At 45.4% G+C, this 22,636-nt stretch overlaps 1 protein-coding gene across 1 annotated transcript in view; it reads left to right on the top strand.

Annotated features, from left to right (window-relative positions):
• The first annotated feature begins 1,510 nt into the window (after positions 1–1,510).
• The window catches only part of LOC135385931 (neural cell adhesion molecule 1-A-like), a 227,467-nt gene continuing 206,341 nt past the window's right edge, over positions 1,511–22,636 (top strand). Inside the window, exon 1 of the mRNA XM_064615563.1 lies at positions 1,511–1,632. Coding sequence (XP_064471633.1) covers positions 1,542–1,632 — 91 coding nt within the window. The 5' untranslated portion in view covers positions 1,511–1,541. The remainder of the gene's footprint in view (positions 1,633–22,636) is intronic.

Genomic DNA, 22,636 nt, shown 5'->3' with positions numbered 1-22,636 from the left:
TGGTTTAAGGCGTTATGCCTCAAATGAGGCATTTCTGGCGAGATAGAATTGCCTAAGCTTACACAGGTTGTCGAACGTAGACTAGTTATTTTCTCACATTACATACGTTACACCGTGGGTATATGAGCCATACAAAACGAATAAATTATAATATCATCCAGGAGTTAGTGTACGCCAACATGCTTATTAATGCTCTTTGCACACTTGCTTGGTGGCGGTACACAGGCGATTAACCTTAAAGCAGTTGATTGTTGACAATGTTTCAGTGAAAAGCTACATGTTTCATTACGGAGGTGATCGCACACAGGTAGACTCTTACTGAGGAACTCATGCTTCCGGAAAAAGCGTATAGTCAAACGCTTTGTAAGGGAAGCCGTCGTGTGGCTTGAAGGGAAGCAGGGGATAGGCGACAACATTAACTCCTAATTCCTGTGAGACCTAAGCTTTGGTTTGGTTTGGACCTTGCTTGGAGACAACAGCACGGCGTTGACCCTGGCGGGAGCAAACATTATGCCATTCGTTTGAAGTTTTCATCTCATGGTAGCCACTTATTGATGGCTCGATATGTGGTCGCTTATCATGGCAGTTGCGCCACTTGATCACACTGATCATTCCGCCGACAGGAAGCAGACGGAAGATTTTGAGGTTGGGAACCGCGGATATTTCGGACAAAATACTATCACTGCAGAAAACTCGTCTTGTGCTTCAAACATTCTGGCGGGAAAATTATAAAATGCATATATGTGCTATGTTTATTAAATTATGTCTTAAATACGCATCATCTCAAGGTCAACGTCAATGTGAAATAATATATATTGGCTGTATGTAGTGGTATACTTTATACCCCGTTTTTTCCTTTCATTCCTGGGAATAGCAAGCCGCCGTAGCGCAGGCTAACATTTCCCCCTATTTTTTATATAATAAACATATTCCCCCCAGCTGTGTGAGGGAACTTAAATATTGCACCGTCTTTAGACACATTCGACAACGAGATGCCTACGGTAAGGTGTTGCATAGAGAAGGGTACAGTAGCGGATAATAGCGGCATACTATTTACGTTAATTTTATTTGGTAGCTGTATCTCGTTACTTTTCTGTGGGGTAGCGGGTAGAGGTATTCTGTTACTCAGATTTGGTAGCCGGTACAACACTGGTGCGCACACAGTGCTTTTGACAATTGCAAAGAGCACATGAAGTAGAAAAGAAATTAGATACGTAAAAAGGTACGCATTGGAACCGCGTTCTTATCCATTGAACTTCTCTTTGGGAACTCTTGAAAGAATATCGTATCACCTTAAAACGTCTTTGTTTCGATGGCAATAACACCTACCTCTCGCTTCTATGCAATCCATCCAAATTTAAACCCAGAAAGCATATTTCAAGCAGGATAACCGGCTAAAGAGGCGCCCCTTTTCCTTTCTGAGCTTCGTAGCGATCAATAGTGCTGCGAGCGACTCCAGTTCTGTGCGTTCGGATCAGAGTGGACCAAGCCACCGCTAAGGCAAGTTGACTGCGGCGCGTCCCAGCACCGTTACGTTAGATATGGGGCATGCGGCTCACTGCATCGGGGTCTTCATCATCTGCTGCTCTTCGCAGCACTTTGGATATGCTTGGAATGACCCCGTAGTCAAAGGTACGTCATTCTTCAAGTCTTTTCCTTTCTGTTCTCCGATGTGTGGTACGTAATGCAGGGGGTACACAGTGACTAGAGAACTTTGGGGTCAGAAAGAATATTAAGGTACTTTCTTGTTGATGAACTGTTCGGTATTGCGATATGAGGTGAAATGACATATTTTTGTTGATTGGTTAACAGGCACTGATTTTGATATGTTGACATAGGGAGTTTCCCAGCATCCCCCACACCACCTAGTAGACCCCCAGAGATGTTGCACCCCTTCCACACACAGACACACTCTGGAGCACTTGCTCGAAAGCTGCCCCGTGCCAGCTGAGATGGGTGTCACACAACCCTATACGGGATACTAACACCTCTCCAAGATGGAGATCCTGGGAAAATCTCTGCCGATTGACGAGGGCTGAATTATCGGGCACGGGAACTAACTATATGTCTTTTTTCGAAGTGTGAACAGTGTAAACAACACTGTTTTTTGTCTCTTTTTAAAAAAGAAATACTTGATTCGAGTCTCTTCCTGCGCACTTGCATTCCATCCGTGTCGGTTTACCCCAAGCTCAGGGTGATATCTTCAACAACTAGAAATACTGTTGTGATGATTATTATTAAGAATGCTTTGCTTCATATCGAGAGTTTGATTTGCATATCTGGTTTTTGTTTTTACATCGCTGTCGTGGCGTGAGGAGTACACAAACGTCTCGTTCAGTCGATACCAGGACAAGATCGAAGGGATGCCTCAGCAGATGTGAGAAGAGAAAAAAAAAACAAAAAGAAAAACATCAATCCCATTTTAAACTCCTTATAGGCTGCCTGTGACATGGTCGCTGAACATAAAAATGAAAAGAAGACTAATCTCAACTACAAAATCCACGATTTTTAGGAAAGGATAATTCAGATCCCGAGGTCGTCTCTTCGTCGTGCTGTCTAATAGAGGAATAGTTTTCGTCGCAAATAGTTTTCTTCGAGACAGTCATTGAAGAAAGCTTTCAAGTGAGCAGATCGGTGATTACTAGACTATTTATTAAAACAGGGAAGAAACAGTCACAATTTTTTGCTTCTTTTAAAAAGAGATCTTAGATACAGACAAGCTCATGTATACACGCAAGCCTGGGTGTGTCATGGGTGTGTACGCCTGGCTGCACTTTCTATACTGGCAGCTCGGGGCTGGGAGGCAGACCGTTTTGTTGGAATTAACGCGTTCCTGTTTAAATTATCCAGCGGAACGAAGTACACTCAAACGTTTGAGATGTCGGAGAAGTTATATTACCTATGTGCGCTATATGGCCCTCCTGGGCTGCGGAGAACCGTACAGTACATAGGATAGCACTCTCTCACTTTCTTTTTCATTGCACTATGACCACCATTCAGTGCCACCATTGGTGACGCCGTTTTGTTACTGAGATTGACTTTGATATTAATTTTCTTGGTGATGGTGATGTGATAAAGAAAAAAATGTGGATGTAAGTTCTGACGAAGTCGAACTGGCTACCCTAGTACGCTTACACACAGAAAGTACAAACAGATGACGAAAAAACAGAGATGATGACCAGAGATGATGAATGTTTGTTATTCGAGAGTAAGCACACACACGACAAAATAGACCGCGCATTTCGTAGCACCTTTGACCTCGTTTAACGTACTCGCTTACCTTGGTATGTTAAAGGGGTTGTGGCATTTCATCCCATGTTATGCCAAACAAACGTGGTAGACAATTACTTGTCAGTCTAGTGACCAAGTACGACACGTTGAAAAATTACCCTGAGTACCCGGCGTGCATTACAATGCCGTCAAGGTGCAAAAACCGCATATATCGAATTGCATGGCGCACTTAGCCATTTAAGACGCGTAGAAAATGTTGCAACGTGCCATGGCCGGTACAGCACGCGAGATAATCTAAATAGAGCAATGGAGACCACGATGTCCGCGGGCAGCATATGAACCCGCAGATATGACGGCAGTCATGAACCTCCATTGATTGGAATCGTGTGTACGTTAGTAATACTCACTCTTGCCTTTGTTTGTAAAGCTGGAATGCTCACCGTTAACTCGTGTACTTTCGGTACATTTGCTGTTGCTAAAGCGCGGAATGGCGGTGCAAAAGCGTGATTGAACGGGGGACGCTAATGCGTCTACTTGCTCTAATTGAGAAGGTAAAGACTGCACGGACCAAAAAACCAACAGTACATTGGCTCCGTTCCCTCTACGCGTTTCACTTTTCTTTTCGACCTTCTCTATTTCTACGTGAGGTAACGAATTAGGCACAAGATATGGCGGCCTGTAACAGTAAAAGTCGTGCGGTCAAAGACAGAGCAGTAAACGTCGTGCCGTTAATTTGCCATGAACTTCAAGCGCCTGCTGGAAGAGCAAAGTACATTTTCGTGCCCTTTAGCCGGGGAACACTCGCTGTCCGAGGCGAACACATGCACGCCATTCCAGGCCCATTGATATTCACAACACTTCTCGGAAAACGCTTCATCTGCTAACGCTGCATACGCATAAGTTACGAAACTCAAGATAACGTCCGGGAGCGAGGTATCATCACCGCTATATTTAAACGCTGCAGAACCCGCTGGTCATTAGATTAAGTAGGTATTTATACTTCGTGTTATTACATGCCGTTCAGCGTCATCAGATCTTTACCGTTCAGCGTCATTTTTTTATTAAAATTACTGTCCCCGTTAGGATATCCTATTTTTCCTCGCTAAAAAGCCAAATATGTTCTGCAGCGTGTTTAACTTTATCTGCCAGTTGACTTGTAAGTACAACTTTTGCAAGGACACGCGCAGAGCAAAGTTCATTAACGATGGATTTAGTAAGTGCCTGTCATTTATATCTAAGATGCATTTGTGCGACAACACAAAGCTAAATATTCCAGTCGTTCTAGAGACAGTCATGGAACACAGTGGAGGGAGCGTTAAGGCTCTTTTGTGTTCATATGTGCTGTAGGGGGCACGGTTGTCTAAAATCAGCACACCGTGGTTGATCTGATCTCACATCTCCAGATAGTGCAAGGCTATTTTTTCGAGTAACAAACACGTACAGCACATGGTTCACCTTCAAATACAATATTGGCACAACATTTTCAAGCGCAACAGAGGTAATACGGGACGGCGAATTACTGACAGGCGATTTTAGCTAACCGGGTCCCCAACAGCACATCATCAAGTGGTGGAAGCAATGCATGTGCGGCGTATAATTTAGTAATAACGTGGCTTATGCCTGTCACATTTCAACGTTATCCGTGTTCAGTGATTGAAAACATTTTCATAGAAAACTGTTCACGAAACGTCAACACTACAACAGAACCATTCCTAGTCGATATGAGTAGACGTCATGGGCACATCTAGGACGTGACTACGTGACCCATAAAGCGCGTCGCTTTCTTTTTCTTTTTTTTTTTAAGCGTACATAAAACACGTCCATGTTCAATAATGGTCGCGTTTCCAACTTCGTTACAGTAGCTATTCTTTGTGTATGTGTCACTCCGACTAAAGGCATTCTGAAATAAAACAAGCGAGGAAAGAGCCAGGTGAGATGGAGCCAGTACGACACACTCAATGAACGCATTCCTCTACGAGATAAGCTCCAGCGTGTGTGCACCGGACAGTGACTAATTTCTGAATATGCTCGCGTCACTTGCGCTCGCATTCATTCGCGACAGCACCGGTTTGAGCCTGCAGCATGCCGAATATATTGGTGATAAGGAAAGAGATGGGCGAATTAATAAACACGAGTAATATCTAGTAGGGCTTCCACCTGATACCTGGGACCCTAGTGTGCGCTGTACGGGCTCTACAATGTGTCTGCCACCAGATGTGTATGTGCCATGCCGATATAGCGTCATTCTGCATATAAGATGAAGATAATCTGATGGTTCGTAAACCACAGATTTCAACTGGTTTCAATTGTGTGCGTTATGCTTGATTGCGTTCCGGGAGCAGTTGTTTTAATAACTGCTGCTGTGTGAGCGGTTTCATGGTTTGAGGCTTCTGCTTCCATCTACCAACTACTCCTGTAGTTTACTTAGGTATTTGCGATTCGGTAGCTGTTAAGAGTTACCCCGTTTCTCAGATTGATCCAATGGCAGCAAAAGAGCAACAGAATCCCAGAGGATTTGCCTCTATGGTGAACACAGCAAGCGCAGTTATTGGCCTGCTCAAAAGTAAAAGTCTCGCTCTGCTCGGCAAGCTATCCAAATCTTCCTATCCGTATAGCCATGCGCGTACCAACTTTGTATAATACAGTACGTGCGTGCACGTGCATGTGTTAGGACGGGAATGATCGGACGGCAACGAAAAGATGCAAATATAAGCTAGATTAGCCGCGGACAACAATAATACCTAGCACAGCGCATATCATACCTACACATACTGTACGTACACGTATTTGTGTAGTAAATATGGCGTCGTGCAATCTCGATTTTGCACTGCATCGTTCACGGGCGTTGCTGCACTCCTGCCGACACACACACACACACAGCGCACATACATGTACGCACGCATACATACATACATACATACATACATACATACATACATACATACACACACACACACACACACACACACACACGCGCGCACGCACGCACGCACGCACGCGCACACACACACATGTGATCACATGTATGTATACATACGAGGGGCGTTCAAGTCAAACCAGGACTTTTCATTTTTCGCAAAAGTAAAATGAACTTACAGGCGAGAAATTAGTTTTATTTTTCAACCTGATCTCCAGTTGCACTAATGCGCTTGTCCCAGCGTTTCACGAAGGCTTGGATGCCAGTAGTGTAGAAATCCTTACCGGCGCGTAGCAGCCATGATCGGACCGCATTCTTGACCTCGTCGTCGCAGCCGAAGTGGCGGCCCGCAAGGAACACCTTCAGTGGCCCAAAGAGATGGAAATAGCTGGAGGCGAGGTCTGGACTGTAAGGGGGATGTGGCAGCAACTCCCAGCCAAGTTTCATTAAGGTGCGTGTCCTGAGATGCGCGGTATGCGGGCGTGCATTGTCCTGTAGGAGGAGGACTCCTTTGGTGATGAGGCCCGGCCGCTTCTGCTTCAGCGCCTTATGCACATCCCTGAGAACCTGGCAGTAATATGCACTATTGATAGTGGTACCACTGGGCAGAAAATCAACATGAACAACGTCAGCCTTGTCCCAGAAAACAGTGGGAAAACCTTGGATGTTCTCAGGAACTCTGACACTGGGCTCTGAGCCGCCCCGGCCGGGATCGTCCTACACTGATGTACGGCCGTCTCGGAACCGTTTGCACCACTCAAACGCTTTGCTGCGGCTAAGTGTATAGTGGCCATACTGAGCCTGAAGTTTTCTGTGAATTCCAGATGACTTTACGCCTTCATTCGCGAGAAACTTCATGACTATTCGCTGTTCGATGTGCGCTCTCACCTCGTTGTCGGCCATCTTGTCCAGCATGTGTCTTCTGTTTTGCACAAACTTTCGACCACCACGTGGTGAACGCGGAGGCCTGTCGCGTGTGAAAATGACGAAAAAGAAGTAGCGCGAGCCATTTGTACACTCAGGAGAGAGAAAGTCCCGGTTTGACTTGAACACCCTTCGTACATACATGTGATACGGTGATGAGATGGGGCTGATGCCGGCCAGCAGGCTGGGCGCTGCCCCAGTGCCAGAGCAAAGCGTGCAGCTCAGCACATGTTGATGACGTCCCCGACACATGCCCCGAGACATGCTGTTTGCCACGGCCCCATAGCACATCTCGTGCGGAATCAGGGCCATCTCACGGCAAGGGCCGGGCCCATGCAGTGGTATGAACCGATGCGGGGACTGATACAAAAATGATGGAAGCATCGAATCATGGCCAGAGTGGTGTTTGCGCCATAAGACACCAAATACAGCAAAGATGCTTAAGCGACAAAATCTCTACTGCGTTGTTTTACTACACTTTTGGGCACCCTACCTGATGGCCTATTTTATGCATATTCATATGAGTACAGACCTGTTGGTTACCGTTGCACTGTACAAAAATTCCGTAATTTTACTCACACAAGTGACTGCTAACTCCGTTGCCGGCATATGTGCCGTAAACTAGTTATTGCAAAAAAAATTTGTTTGGAGTGCACACTGGCCAGTTCCCAAAAGCGAAAAGAATGATAGTGATATTAAACTGCGAAAGCCCAGTCCGGAACTGCGCAGTGTGCACTCGGATTTTGTGCAGCATATAGGTTACGGCACATATGCCGGCAACAGAGTTAGCAGTCACTTGTGCAGCAAAATTACGGAAATTTTTCTTACGGTGTAGGTACCATAGTTATAAACCTACAAAATTATTTTTAGTTCTAGCAAACTCCGAAATAATATCTGATAATCAGCAGATTCAAAGTGTATAGATTCGTGTAGTTTCTCTTTCTTTTTTGAATAACGCGTCCTGGAGTAGCCTGTCCGGAGTGGCTCAAGACTAACATCTCCCTTTTTTTTTCTTTTACAAATCAATCAATCAATCTGGTATTTGTTTTTCGATCGAGATCATTTGAGGGCTCGGCCTGTGGTGTAATGGATAGCGCGTTGACTCACGCTTTGGGGGCACTATACTTTCTGCGTTATAGTTAGTGATGTTCGCCCGAGGCGCAGGGCACGGTCGCAGAGCCGGCCCTGTGCGGAAGGAGTGGCTTCGACGAGTTTCCAGGCTTGGTACAGGGTACGTCCTGATGTTGCTGAGAAATCTTCATGCATTTTTAATGCAAAGTGCATTTTACAAAAAAAGAAAAAGAAAGAAAGAAAAGCAGTCAAATTGACAAAGCGTGTGTCCGTGACGGTATTCTGTAAAGCGTGATTTTCACTGCACGCGTAAGATGTATACGGGAGACGCAAACGAGAAATATCTCTTTCATTGTCTCTCTTACCGAGCTAGCAAAGCGTGTGTTCTCTTTTCTTCCTTTCTTTTCTTTTTCTTGAAGGAATAGCTAGTCGGCCTACGCCTGACTAACCTTTCCTCCCTTCCTTTTTTTCAATAAACATACCCCCCCCCCCCCTTTCTTGTGAGCAGTCCATGCGAGTTCTGTGAAGCCCTTGGGAAGAGAAAAAATACACTGCAGTTCAAAAGAAACAAGGCCGACCCAAAGCGAGCAAGACGTCAGCGACTAACTGAACAGCCCAATGCCTTAGTCTATGTCCTGTATACATCGCGTACTTCAGTCACACAATCCTAATATTTGCGGTACCAGTTCAAACACCACCGAAGTGCAAGTCACGCAACGTCATTTTTATGTCATAGACAAGGTTTTTGAGTCACTGTCACTTGAGTTAGACGTCTCTGTGACGTACAGTTCATTTTCGCAAATTCTGACAATTTCTAAACTACGAACATACGTCAGAAACAGCCAAAAGTTCGCACCTTGCCTAAGAAATATTTGTTATTACCTGTGTCTGAGACACCCGGCGCTTTTTTCCCCCGAGACGCACTTCCTGAGTGAAGGCCCTTAGAGGATCAACGCTGGACTTATTTATTTACTTATTTATCTGGACTGTCGTGTCAGTTACTGCGGGCTAGAGACTGGTCATACGTACATACTTCAGTCTATTGTGCAGTTGTTGTGTGTTTTCCTCCCTTTTTTTCTTTGTTCTAATAAATATATCCCCCCAGTTGTCACGTGGTTTATTATAGGGATGAATTGGCTACATCCAGTCACGAGTGACTTAAACCGTCTTGCCATTTAAAAGCTTTACTTTAAGGTTTTAAAGGCTTTCAAACATTAAAAGCAAATGCAGTATGTGCCATAGAGACGTCTAAGCCGTGATACAGAAACATTGTCTATGAAGTAAAAAAACAGCTGTTTCTGTATCTCGACAACCAACAACTCAGGAAGTCAAGTCGGAAAAACCAGCTCACAAACAGCTCAAACAAAATAAAACCAGCTCAAGAGACCTTGGTGGTTTTCTCTCCACTTCAGAAACTGTCCTCTGCACGGGCCCGGTGTGGGGCAATTTTACATTATCCGGACTTCCCCAAAATATTTCTTTGTTAATCAAATTAATAAAGAATAGCCCTTCCAAATGAAACTGCTTTAATTTTGGATGCGCAATTGTTGAGCCGCACTCAGACTCAACAAATGAGAACTTATGGCAAGAAAACGTTATTTTGCCGAGGCGATTGTAAAGTTCAATTCAAGAAGTTAATATATTTTTAAATTTATATTTTATAAAATTACTTGCGGTGCGTGTACAAATAAATACCGCTGATAGCATTTTTTCCCTGCCACGTTTTACCCATTAAATTTTTTACATGGTTACTGAAACACCGTCTATATACGCGCACCTTAAGTGTCAGGGAAACACCCCATTACATTCTCATTCATAATTAAAATTTTGTTGCTGTTATATGTCAGCATGTCTTGCATATCTCATACGTCATGCCGTTGTCAATAGTCAGCTGCCATCGTCATGACCATTGCCGCGTCACGACATTATCGACGACGTCAAGCGTTACACAACAATAGGAGCTGTGCAGACGTAAAACAGATGTCACGATTCCGCTATTGGGCTATTATAGCGCTCCTTGTATGCAGCGTCGTTCCCAGAGGTATGAAAGTGACAATACCCGTAGCCCTGTGCAAACGGGGGCTCCCAGTCCGGAGTAAAACCACCTACCACACAACACCACACAACCAATTATTCAATTATTTGCCACACAACACAATTAACGACAGGCAACACGATGAGGTCAGTGTCCCATTGAGTAGCAAAACGTGCAGTGTGTACGTTGCAAATATTTTGCTCGACAGAACTTCAACCAATAAATCTCCCATTTTCGATGGTCACCTCATTAACATATGCATGAGAAGCGCTGTAAAATGCATTAGTGTATCTTGGAGTCACAAATGGCCCTGTGCATGTTAAACACATCTCTATGCATGCATGACTCGTGATGTATCGCTGACCACCCTCAAACGGCACCAACGTTTGTGCCAAGCGAACGTGATGTACGCCGCACAGGCACACCACTTCATTAAACTACGCGCAATTAATTATTGCAATCATGTTTTCAAGATGACTTAGTTGGTCGTGTACTGCAGATAAGTTGCGGACCAAGCGCGTCATGCTGTGAGAGTGTACGCTGGACTATTGGTTTTACTTGATTGGCTAACAGCTAGCGGGATTTACGCGGCTCCTTTCAGAAAGGAGAGTTAAGTTTTGCTTAATTTATGTATTCAGTTTCCCCTGAAGGCCCCGTTCCATTCCAAATACCCGCGATCGCCGTTGTACATTGCAACGATTGCAGTGAAAGCTGCAATGTTTCTTCTGGGCGCTCGTCGCCGTATGTGAAACTTTTAGCAAGTGACTAATTGAGTGCGGGTAAAGCTCTTGAGGAGCGAAAGTTAAGTGCTTCTTATTGAGAGGGGTCTTGCGCTATTGGATCGTATTGTTGGCCACACGCGTGCAGGCATCATGACGACCATAGCCAGAAAGGGGTTACGGGATAGAGGGTTGGGGTTGAGGTAAGTAAATGATGAAGGAGTCCGATGTGCACTGTACATGGGGGTACGTTAGTGGGGCCTTTGCGCAAGTCCTGTTTCTTGGAGGAAACGCACGAGGTTATGAGCTTTTGAGGACCGTTCAGCATAAAAACATCGGGGCATGTGAGCCAGCGTGCCAATCCCGGAATGTATAAGGGGGGGGGGGGGGGGGGTGTATGAAGGTTTGTTAAAATAAATAGGAAATGTCAGCCAGATAGAGATAGCCTTGCTATTTAAAAAAAACGACAAAAAGAAAGAAAGAAAACAAGAAAGAAAAACCAGATAAATCGAAGCTTGGAGGAAGCGGAGGAAGGCCCAGTGGTGTCGGCCCACTGGGTAGGCCGTGGAACGGGTCCCAGTAGAGCAGCTAGTGCTGCCGGGTGCTGTAGCCAAACTGCAATGTACGGCGGCAAAGTACGTCACGATGGAGAAGGTGTTGCCGACAGTGTAGGATGCAGTGGGGAATATCAGCTAAACCACGCCACAGCTTCTGCAGGTGCTGGATTGACCCATTTTGAATAGAAGCAGTGAAGTGCGGGCGACGTTGAGACAGAGATCGTGAAGGAGCGATTCCTCGTGACGGATGTAGCGACACGAAATAAAGATAGGTCCAGAGCTAGATAGGCCCACATGCTGCTAGATAGGCCCACATGGCCAGGGATGCATTGCAGAGAAAGAACATGACCATTGGCGCGGAGCCGATTGCATGTCTGGATGATCACGCTGGATAGATCATGTATGCGGCTGAGGCGGGAAGACAGCAGAAGGAGGAAGGATGCCCTGGCTATCGGGGAGGACGACTCATGACTTTTCAGGTGGCAAACCACCAATGTATTCTATGTACATGAGGTCTCATGTACATGAGGCCTCATAACTGGTGTAAATGCAACATTCAGCCGCATGCGGTGAAGCAGGGATGCGTTGTGTCGTGGGACGCGATGAGGAAGCGACAGTGAAAGAGAAGGATCCACTGCGTGGAGCGTAATGTCATGCAGCCACTGTGATCTTCTCTTGTTTGCAGAGAGAGCACGGACGAGGGCCTGACGATCACCTTTGGGCAAGATGATAGAGCGGGCTGAAGCTACATGATGACCCCGCAGGGCCGCCCGGTCGGCCTCTTCATTGCCGGGTATGCCGACATGACCAGGTACCCACTGTAATCCTATGCAGTGGCCCAGGTCCAGTAGCTCCTTGTAAGTTTCAAGCACGTCAGCAACAATGGACATGAGAGGACCTCGAATGCCCATTGTTGCGAGGCATTGGATAGCAGCTTTCGAGTCTGTGTAGAGAACCCATGGCCGAGCTGAACACTGCAGGGTCTTGCGCATGGCAAAGAGCAAAGCATGTAGCTCAGCACATGTTGACGACGTCAGATGCGAGAGACGGAAGATACCAGTTATGTCTTCGGACGGAATAATATAGGCGCATGCAGAGCTGGATTTTGTGGACGAGCCATCCGTAAAAACAGGAGTAAAGCCTGCATACAGCTTGCTCATCATATCCAGTGTGAGCGCCTTGGACACACCTGCAGCGACATCATCCTTTCTCTGCAGCCCGGGAACGGATAGTGAAGCAGATGGCAGAGGGAGGGTCCAAGGTGGAGTTGAACGCGCCTGGGGTTCAACTTGAAAACGTGGCAGGTGAGGCTTTAGCTGTTGAATGCAGGACCTGAACTTGTTATTCCTGCGACGGGAAAGCTTCAGCAGTAAAGGGTGCTGCCGGTGATGAGCCAACAAGCGGAGATAGTGACGGCTCGTCTCATTAAAGCGCTGGATAGCAAGCGGAGTCTCTCTCGCTTCTGCCATGACTAAACAAGTATCCGTTGTTCTTGGCACGCCCAGACACACACGAAGGCTACGTGCCAAAAGACACTGAAGCTTGGACTCGGAGGATGGCGAAATCCCGTGTAATACTGGAAGGTTGTATAGGAGCGGACCACGCACCAAGGCTCGATGAATGGCCGAAAGAGATCGCGCATCGCAGCCCCACATGAGGTGGGTGAGACACAGAGAAACATTCAGTGGTTCATAATGTCAGATACCGCACGAACACAGTGTCACAGAAGTTGTCACAGAGTGTCAAGAAAAGCTCACTGCGAAATCGGCTTTCGTGTGTTTCCTACGTTCGCCACATTTTCTGCGTCGAATTGGAGTAACGAGACTTGTACTCCCGGCTGTCAGTGGCGCATCCTAGGGTGGCGGGTTTCAGTTGGGCGATCGCTCACAAAACGTCATATTATACCAACAGAAAGAGTAGAGCCGGTTGGCACAACCCCATTTTCAGCGACAAGAATTAGGACACAGGGTTAGACACTGAAGAGGAAAGAGTTGCGACCTGTTCTTTCCTCTTCAGTGTCTAACCCTGTGTCCTCATTCTTGTCGCTTTAAATGGAGTCATATTATACATTGGATTTCCCTCTCTTCCCTCCCCCACTACGCGCTCCTGCAAAGAAACCGCCCCCCCCCCCTCAAACCGAGGGTCTGGATCCGCCCCAGCCGGCTGTAGCAGGGAAAGCACGTGTAGAGCGTGTTGGTTGATGCTTCATATGATATGCCTATATGATGCTTCAGCATTTACACGCATGTTTAAACATAATTTTGATAGATAGATACATAGATATAGTATAGCTGGACAAACAGTGCGTGACACAGTGTCTGCTTCCTCATTGATGATGTCTCTGGAAGAATTGGAACTAGCAGAAAAATCCCTTACGCAGCCTCTCATGCGACCACATACACCTATATGACACCGATGACCTAATGAAACCCATACGCGCGTTATACCATGCGCTCGTATTTACCTAGGAATGCATGGCTGAAGGTTCTATTCAGATTTTCAGTGTTGCCTCAAAAATGGAATGTTTGTATGCGTGCGTTGAGCGTCATCTCGCGACTGTTGACATCTCGCGTCCGAAACCTCATCTGGGACCCATGACAAATACACCAACCCATTTTCCCTCGTCGCATTTTCCTGAATCTCCTCTGTGGCCTATAGAAACTACACCCTTTCAGTGTGGTGTCCAGTTTGGAAAACAAGAGCTGCTGGGGTCAGCTGTGGAATATGGTGGGGGGGACAACAGAATGTGTGATGTTTTTCCAAATAATTGCTGATGAAGAGCGACGTATGAGCAGCCGCGTTTTCGTGGGGCATCAACCAGGCTTGTCGCTCCACTTTTCAGGCCTCTTCCTGCGCGCGACACTCTAAATTTTTTCTCGCATAACTCTTTCTTCAGCATTTCACAACGTGGTACAAAATTCATGATGTACAATGCTTTTCTAATAAAAAGAACAGAATCAACATCATATTGGTCTAACTTGTCCCACAATCGTGCATTCTTTGGTCGATAATTCGATAAGACTAATTCACTGACTTTCAAAATATTTGTTTTTGAGGGTCGAGGTGTCAATTGGAAAGTTCGAGTGCCTTGAGAAAATACCTGACCGAGGTGTTTCCAACAACGTGTGGTTTATGTGGCTCTTTATGTCCGAAAAGAAAGCCCGCGAAGTACGTACACGTACACACACACACCAGTGTTGTCACTTTAGCGATTTTTAAATTTAGCGACTTTTTGCTCTGTTTAACGACATTTTTCGTATACTGGGTTTAGCGACTTCCTCCATCCAGCAGATCATGATATTTTTAGCGACAGTGAAAATGTGAAAACATTGGTAAAAAATCGGATCGTGTAGTATTGAATACTCCATGGCATCGGTCTGAGAGAACGTGGAAACCAGAAACGATTGAAACTGAACGCTTGTAGTGACTATGGTGCGTACGGTATATTTCAAAGCGCTAAAGTTAGCAAAATTGCTGTGCGCTGCTCCAGGACGCAAGGTATCAGCGAGTTTTCCCAATGTAACGGCGCGTTGGCATGGCCCATTGAAAGAGAGGATAGCGCCACCAGCGCGCCCTGGGCCTGCACGTGCCTGCACGTGCGCGTGCGGTGGCGACTGGAGAGTAAATGGTGCACGGAAAGCGGCCTACATTGCAAAACGTCTAGTGAATGTGGTGCGTGCTACTCTTGTAACCAGAGTGTGTCAAAGTGCATATCGAACATCACCTTCATTCCGCTGCCAATTTTCTCATTTTTTTTCTTTTTCACTCACTCACTCATCCCGCTGAACAATCGAGTGAATGAGAGCGGGACAACTAGTCAAAGGGGGCTAACCGTCGAATTCATGAACGAGCCTCGACTCGACGCTCCGCCTTGACACCAACGAGTGGAGGAGAGCGGCGCTCCTCCACTTAAAGAGACCATGTGTTTCATGAACCTGCTTCGGGGTTTCCTCCGCCAAGGCGGTCCTCGAGAAACCGTCCTCGAATAAAGCTGTACTCTCGCCCACAGCCATCTTTCGGGACCATCGAAAATGTTAATTATCGTGCTTAAAACACACGTATGGCATGAAAAATAAATGTAATTCTTTACTTTATTTCGACCAACCTGCATTACAAATACAAACCCACAGGACTGCAGGTGTTTGAAGAAGGGTGCAGGTGTTTCGAACAGGGAAACAGGCAGATAGGTTTCCTAGTTTTCTGGTCTGGCAATTGCAACCACAACGGCAGCAGCTAGCTTAATGGCGTGGTCATCTCGTATCAAATAATATGAAAGATGGTGTCACTGCTTGTCACTCTTCTGTTATGTTACAATATGTGGCGTGAATGACTTGCGGATTGTTAGCGGATGAAGTTGGCGGTTGAAGATGAAGCGGTGAAGTTAGCGGATTGCTACGTTTACCCAACGCCTTGAGGGTAGCTATAAACAATCAACCCGCAACAACGTCCCGAGCAAAGAATCGGGGAGACCATTCTTGGGTAGTCACCGCGAGCATGTCGTACGAACTTTTATGGTCCTCATTCGCGCTCTGCCTAAAAGGTGGAGCCTGTTATCTCACCCAACAAACGGAATTCGCACTATTGGAACAACAACTACAAAAAAAAATCATGATTATGACCTGGGGTGACACTATTTGGATATCTCCCAAATACTCTAAAAAAAGGGGGAGGGATGCGACAGAACTCTCGCGATCGTTTGAGACGAAAGATGCACACTTTGCCGCTTTGTCTTCGACTGCAAATAAATAAATAAATAAAAGAAAAAAGGAAGAAACGAAAAAAAAAAACATGAATAATGAAAGATTTATTGAGCCATTTCGGTGATAGTTGGAGCAGGGGTTGGGCCAGCTTGATACAGTATAAAGATTACGGAGAAACAGAAGCATTGAGGAGGCAGATCAGATGTTTATTTTTTTAGATGTCCAGTCAATGCACTGTTTCTTCTTGCACCGCTTTTTGCGTGAAAACATCCTTCAAACATACCTCCTTTATGCTAAATAGCGCGACAGAAGGAAAATTTAATACACCTTGTCTTGAAAAGTGCGCTTGCGAGAAGGTGTGGGATTTTTTCGACAACGCGGCATACCGTCGTTTCTGACAAATTCACAATGTCTCCCGTGGCAGTTCGCAAAGTCCTAACGCCATAAAATCACATGTCGACGGGCAGCTGTAGCACAGGGGGTAGCGGCAGCCCACGATTGCGATGTATCCGAAAGGCTTCGTACGGTTGTCTTCATAAAGCGGTACCGTATACCATATGAGGAACTCGTGATCATCAAAATGTTCAAAAGGAGTTTGATGGCCCCTTATTGAACGTTGTCGCTCAGTGGTACTGTTGTCAGCACCCAGTTAAAGGCCACCGTGGCACAAAACGCAGTCGATGGACGCAGCGAACGACCTCTCTTCCGCCATGACACCAGCCAAACTCGAGTTGAGGAGCGTTCTCGAGGTAGCACAGATGCTACCTCGAGATTTTCGAGGAATGCACGGAGGAATTCCTCCACTCGAGGAGCGTTTCGAGTCAAGGTCGCTTAATGAAGCGCAAAACCGGCCTCAATGAGCAGCTCGAGTCGAGTTTCGAGTCGAGGCTTGTTCATGAATTCGGCCGTACGAGACTGTTTCCAGGTGTGCATCCCCGATTGTAGTCATTACAATACAAGCATCTAATACCCGGTTCTGCATCAAAATTCACATGCTACAAGATTGCAGTTTTTTCTTAATTTCAAATATCGAATGTATTTGTTTTACGTATTCGTAATACACAAATACAAGGAGCATGTGGAGCCTGTGAAGGAGCGCGTGGGAATGAGCTTCCAGACCTTGCTGTCACATGACTCTTTAGTTATTACGTGTTTACAATCCCCTATTTGATACTTCTTGAATTCATATTCTTCCCTTCTTTTTCTCTCATCTAATCTACCCCCCCTTTTTTTAATTGTATTTCATCAATCTTATTTTTTGTTGCCTTTGAAAGCCGTCAGTGCAGGTTCTGCATCAAATAAGTATTTAAAGAGACTGAAAAACAAGCTTTCGGACGGGGTCCGTCCTTCATCAGGTGCGATACATTGAACACTTGGTAGAGATATTTATACTAATGTAGATCAGAGAAAAGGGACAAAGAAGGTGGTGAGGAGGAAATACAAATTCTTATTAGAGAGGACTGATGGCGCGAAAAAGACAATACAAAAGAAAGCGATGTACAGTAGGAGCGTTACCGGAGACAAAACCCGTTGAGAGGTCTCAGGTGAGCGAACATGGTAAAGAAGACCGTTGGAAGAAATATTACACTGATGGGGTTTGAGAAAAGATAAACAATGGCAGCACTCGTGTTTAGCCTGCATTCTAACGTCCAGAAGATTTAAAAAATTGGCTATCGGTTATTAGGAGGTTTGCAAAAGTGGTAGATTCTTAAAATGGGCAAAAAAAAAAGAAAAGAAAAAGTAATAAGGAAAGAAAAATAAAATCTGGAGAAATTGTAAGATGTCTGTTTAGAACACAAGGTATATGTACCACAGTTTAAAGACAGAGGCCGTGGAGTTGGTCAAAAAAGGGGGGATGCGTTATACAATACTAAAGGGGATTGCTTCAGGTGGTCAAATGACCGATACACACGTGGTCTCCTGCAGTAAGTGAAAAACAGGTAAAGAGTTTTTATGTTTAGCAGACGGGCAATGTTTTGGAACCTTCGCGGAATCGGGGAAACAAGATGATAAAGTGGGCCAGAAAAAAAACATTGAGATCATGGGGAGTCAAGGACTGGAATTTAGCAATTAAAAATGACTCTCGATTTTTGCGTTTGTTGTTGTCAGGAAAGCCCGATTCTAAGATGACGAGCTTTAAGTGTGTGTTAAAGTCGTGCTCAGGAAGGTTAAAATGCAAGGAAACAGGGGTTGGTCGCTGATGAACAATGTCTCCTTTGTGTCCGTAAAACCGTTCCCGCATGGAATTAAACGTTTCTCCGACATACTGAACGTGACATTTGGTGCAGAAGATTATGTAGCATACATTATATGAATTACAGTTAAGAGAGTGTTTTATTTTAAAAGTGAAGTTGTTTTTGTAGCTATCAGTCTGTGTACACGAAACAATAAATTTACAGGTCTGGCATCGTGTTTTGCCACATGGAGCACAACTTGGGGGTTGATGGTGAATCTTTGACGATACTAGTAGGTTACGTAAGTTAGTCTGTCGCTTGAAAGCGACCTGGGTGCCTGCGAGAAAACTTCCTTCAATTTCCTGTCAACGTGAATGATATTTAAATGGCGGTTTAGGATTGTTTTACAGTTATTGAGAGATTTATGGAACTGAGTGGTAAAAACTAAGTTTGGGCTTTCTATTCTAGTTTTAGGTGCTAGTAGGACATCTCTTTCCTGTAAGTTTGATTTGTGGAGGGCATCACTGACTAGAGGGGAAGGATAACCACGGTTTAGGAAGTCTTTAGTCATGTCGCGTGCATGTTTAGAAAAATCTTCCTGGTCTGAGCATATACGTTTGAAGCTCAAAAACTGCCCATAAGGTATGTTACTTTTCTGTTTCTGGGGGTGGTAACTGTCAAAATGGAGATACTGGCGTCCATCTGTGGGTTTTTAAAAAAAGCTCGGTAACAAGTGATCGCGATCTAGGAGAGACGGCTACGTCTAAAAAGTTAACAGACTGGTGTGAGAAGTGACATGAAAATTCAATTGAATGATGCAGCGAGTTAAAATGCTCAAAGAATCGTTTTAGAGACGTTTCATCATCAGGCCAGATGATGAATATGTCATCGATGTATCTATAGTATGCTAGGGGACGTATATCAAATGATTCTAGTGCTCTACGTTCAAATTGGCCCATAGAAAGGTTAGCATAATTTGGGGAAACTCGCGAACCCATCGCTGCTCCGTGGATCTGTACATAATGGGTGTCCGAAAAGGTAAAGTTGTTGTATTTCAGAACCAACTCTAAGAGTGGAATTATAGCGGTGCTGTGGAGAATATTGGGAGGATGTGAAGAAAGAAACCCTTCAACACTTTTAAGACCTTCATCATGAGGGATATTAGTGTACAGCGATACTACATCTATGGTCGCTAGAATGACATTACTAAGATTGAGCTGGAGATTGTTGAGTGAATCGATCTTGCCGAGAAAATCTTTTGTGTCCTTAACATATGCTGGCAGAAGAGGAGGGATGTGGTTGATGCACTTATCTAAAACTAAAGAAATGTTCTCTGTCGGGGTATTTACACCTAAAATGATAGGTCTGCCTGGGTGATTTTCCTTATGGATTTTGATCAGAACGTAAAAATTGCCTGGCTTAACGTTCTTTGGCTTCATGAATTTAGATATATCGGAGGGGACCAGGTTTTTACTTGAGAGGGCGTCTATGGTTTGGTTAATAACGCAACAAAAATATTTGGTGGGATCCTTATCTAGGATTTTATATAATTTCGAGTGGCTAAGTTGTCGTAGGGCTTCGGCTGTGTAGTCGGAGGTGTTCAGAGCAACTATGCCGCCACCCTTGTTGGCAGGTCTAATGATAATATCATCTCGGGATTTGAGGCGATTCAATGCAGCTTTCTCTAAGAGAGGTTACCGTGATGTGATTTTGGGCTATTGTTAAATGCAGACATGATGTCATTATGGACGGCTTGAATGTAATTATCTATGAGGGGGCTGATTTGGCAGGGATCAGGTGTCCAAGAAGGAGTTTGTTTTGAAAGATTCAGCTCTATCTGTGCATTTGTCATGAAAGTACGAAGTTGCATTCTTCTGCGTAGGCTCGGTAAATCGTTGAGTACTTCAAATTCGTTTATGGTAGTCTGTGTGGGAGCGAAACTGAGGCCTTTGGACAGAACATTCAACTCTGACTGACTCGATTCGGCGTTAGAAAGATTGAACACTACGTTTGTGGCGTTGGATGGTAATGGGTTGACTGGCATGAGCGTCTCCAAGATGTATCGGGGATCAATGGGTGTCAATATTACGTTAAGTTTCTTTGTTTTATTCAATTTTACTTTATTTATTTCAGGAGCCTTTTTGAATGCAGAGGATTCTAGCTCTGCAAAATCAAGGGGAGTGAGTAGAGGTGAAATCTGGCGAAGTTGGTTGTCAAGGTCAAGAACATCCATACTGCGCAATCTTAGTTAGTTCCAATGAGGTATTCTTTAAGACAGTATACCATCAGGTGGCATTGCGTGGGGAATGGAATTCCAAAGTAGGGTGGTTTCTTAGGGCAAATCAATTGGGACTAACATTGTGAGAAATGCAATCTGACAGGAACATGCGGTGGGAAAGAAACCCAATATTTTTGTCTAACAGCTTACGTGCTTTGAGAAAGTGAGAACTGGTTGAGTGCGCAGAGTTTTCATAACGTCACAGGGGTTGTCCATGTTGCTGCGTCTAGGCTGCGTGTCTCTTCTGCCGATGAGACGACGTGCCTGGGTAGGTGCACACACAACATCACGGGGAGGACGTTGGAGACGCGACGTTGTAGCTTGTGGTGAAACGGAGCGCCGATTGCAGGGGGTCTTAGATGGAAAGCGCTCTCTTGAACTGGACTGGGAGGAAGGCGGCAACCAAGAAGAACTACCTGGAGGCTCGTATGAGGAATGCGGAGCCTGTTGAGAAGTCAGGACCGGGAAATCCTCTTCACTGAACAGGTGGTGGGTCAGGGTGGTGCGCGCTGGCGGTACGTGGTGTAGCAGACAGCTGTGGTAGTGAGAGGCAAGAACCCGGGCTCCTTGTAGGTTCAGATGGTGCCCATCTAAAGCAAATAGTTCCCAGGGGTTCCACTTGAAGTTTCTATGGCGGATGAAGGCCACCCCATTGGCCATGATGGAGAGATACCACAGGTGGTGGTTGAAGAGCTGGATCGTTGCGTTGGTCCGATGAAAAAAAAACGTGACTGGTTGTGGGAGGTGTAGGGCGAGGGAATCCGAGGGGGCAGGCTGGAGAATGCCACCAGTGCGTTGGGGTGTGTAGAGCGCACATGCGACAGTAGGGTTTGCACTCTTTCTACGCAAGTGTGTATCGGCACTTCACCGACATCAATGGAACCGATTTGCAGGATGATGACAGAAACGTCTGGGGGTAACTCACTTAAAAGTTCGATGACGTCCAGCATCCGACCACCAATGATTGGCTTCAATACTTAATGCAAATAGTGCTTTTTTTCCCCATATCATGGTCGTCAACAAATCAAAATAGGTTGCATAGCTTCACGTTACTCGTCCAAATATGAGGTTCCAAAGTCAGTGCCAGGTTCTGTGCAATTAGAGCACGAGATTTATCCATGTATTTTGTGGTGCACGCCAATAACCGTATAATAACGCAAAACTGTTTAACTGCTGGTGGCACCACTCTGTAGAACACTGTACGCAGCCAGAAAGGCTCCCTTTGGCCCAAAGGCTTTAATCAGGCTGTTAGGAATATAATACTCTGCGTTGGGAATATAAATAATTCGTTAAAGGTACGAAGGACAATTTTTCTTTTTTATAATTACGCACCAATTTTAAACTTTGCGACTTTTAACGATTTTGTGCCAGAATTTGGCGACATTTAGCGACCTTTTAAACCAAATTTAGCGGCTACAAGCAGAGAAAAATTGGAAACACTGTTAGACACTATCCATTTGAGACGCCGCGAACTCTATTGGGAACAGAGAGCGCGAATGAAGAAGTCCCGCTATCATTCTTCAGATTGCATTCCAAGACTGTTAAAGAAGTGGTGGGGTGGGGTAACGATCCTACAATCAGCTTTTAAACTCTCCGGAGAACACAAGGTGCAGCAAAGCTTTCATAGACAAGTCGACAATCTCAAGAGGCAGGCTTTCCCAATGACAGGTCCTATCCACAGCTAACAGAGTACTAAGGAGACTTTGCTCGTGCGCCAAGAAAACCCGAATCATCATCAGCTAAGGAGACTCAGCAAACCAAGCAAACCATCACGGGAGTCCGCACAACACCCGGCCGTCGTTCCGTATATCCGCGCTATTTCGCACCAACCCAAGAAGACTGTGGCACGGAAGGGAATTCAGGCCGTCTTCCGAAGTGAAAAACAAACTTAAGAATATAATTCGGAAAGTCAATGGAGTAGAGAAGTCGCGGTGCAGGAATAAACACTAACACCTCGTCTCACCTGCCGAGCGCAGGTGGAGACTTGCGGTTGCAATGTCCAGTTACATAGTGTCGAGACCCTGGCCTCT

The sequence above is a fragment of the Ornithodoros turicata genome, chromosome 2 (assembly GCF_037126465.1).
Source record: "Ornithodoros turicata isolate Travis chromosome 2, ASM3712646v1, whole genome shotgun sequence".
In the NCBI taxonomy this organism is placed as follows: domain Eukaryota; kingdom Metazoa; phylum Arthropoda; class Arachnida; order Ixodida; family Argasidae; genus Ornithodoros; species Ornithodoros turicata.
The sequence above is the reverse complement of the archived record's forward strand: the minus strand, read 5'-3'. Positions and strand labels throughout refer to the sequence as shown.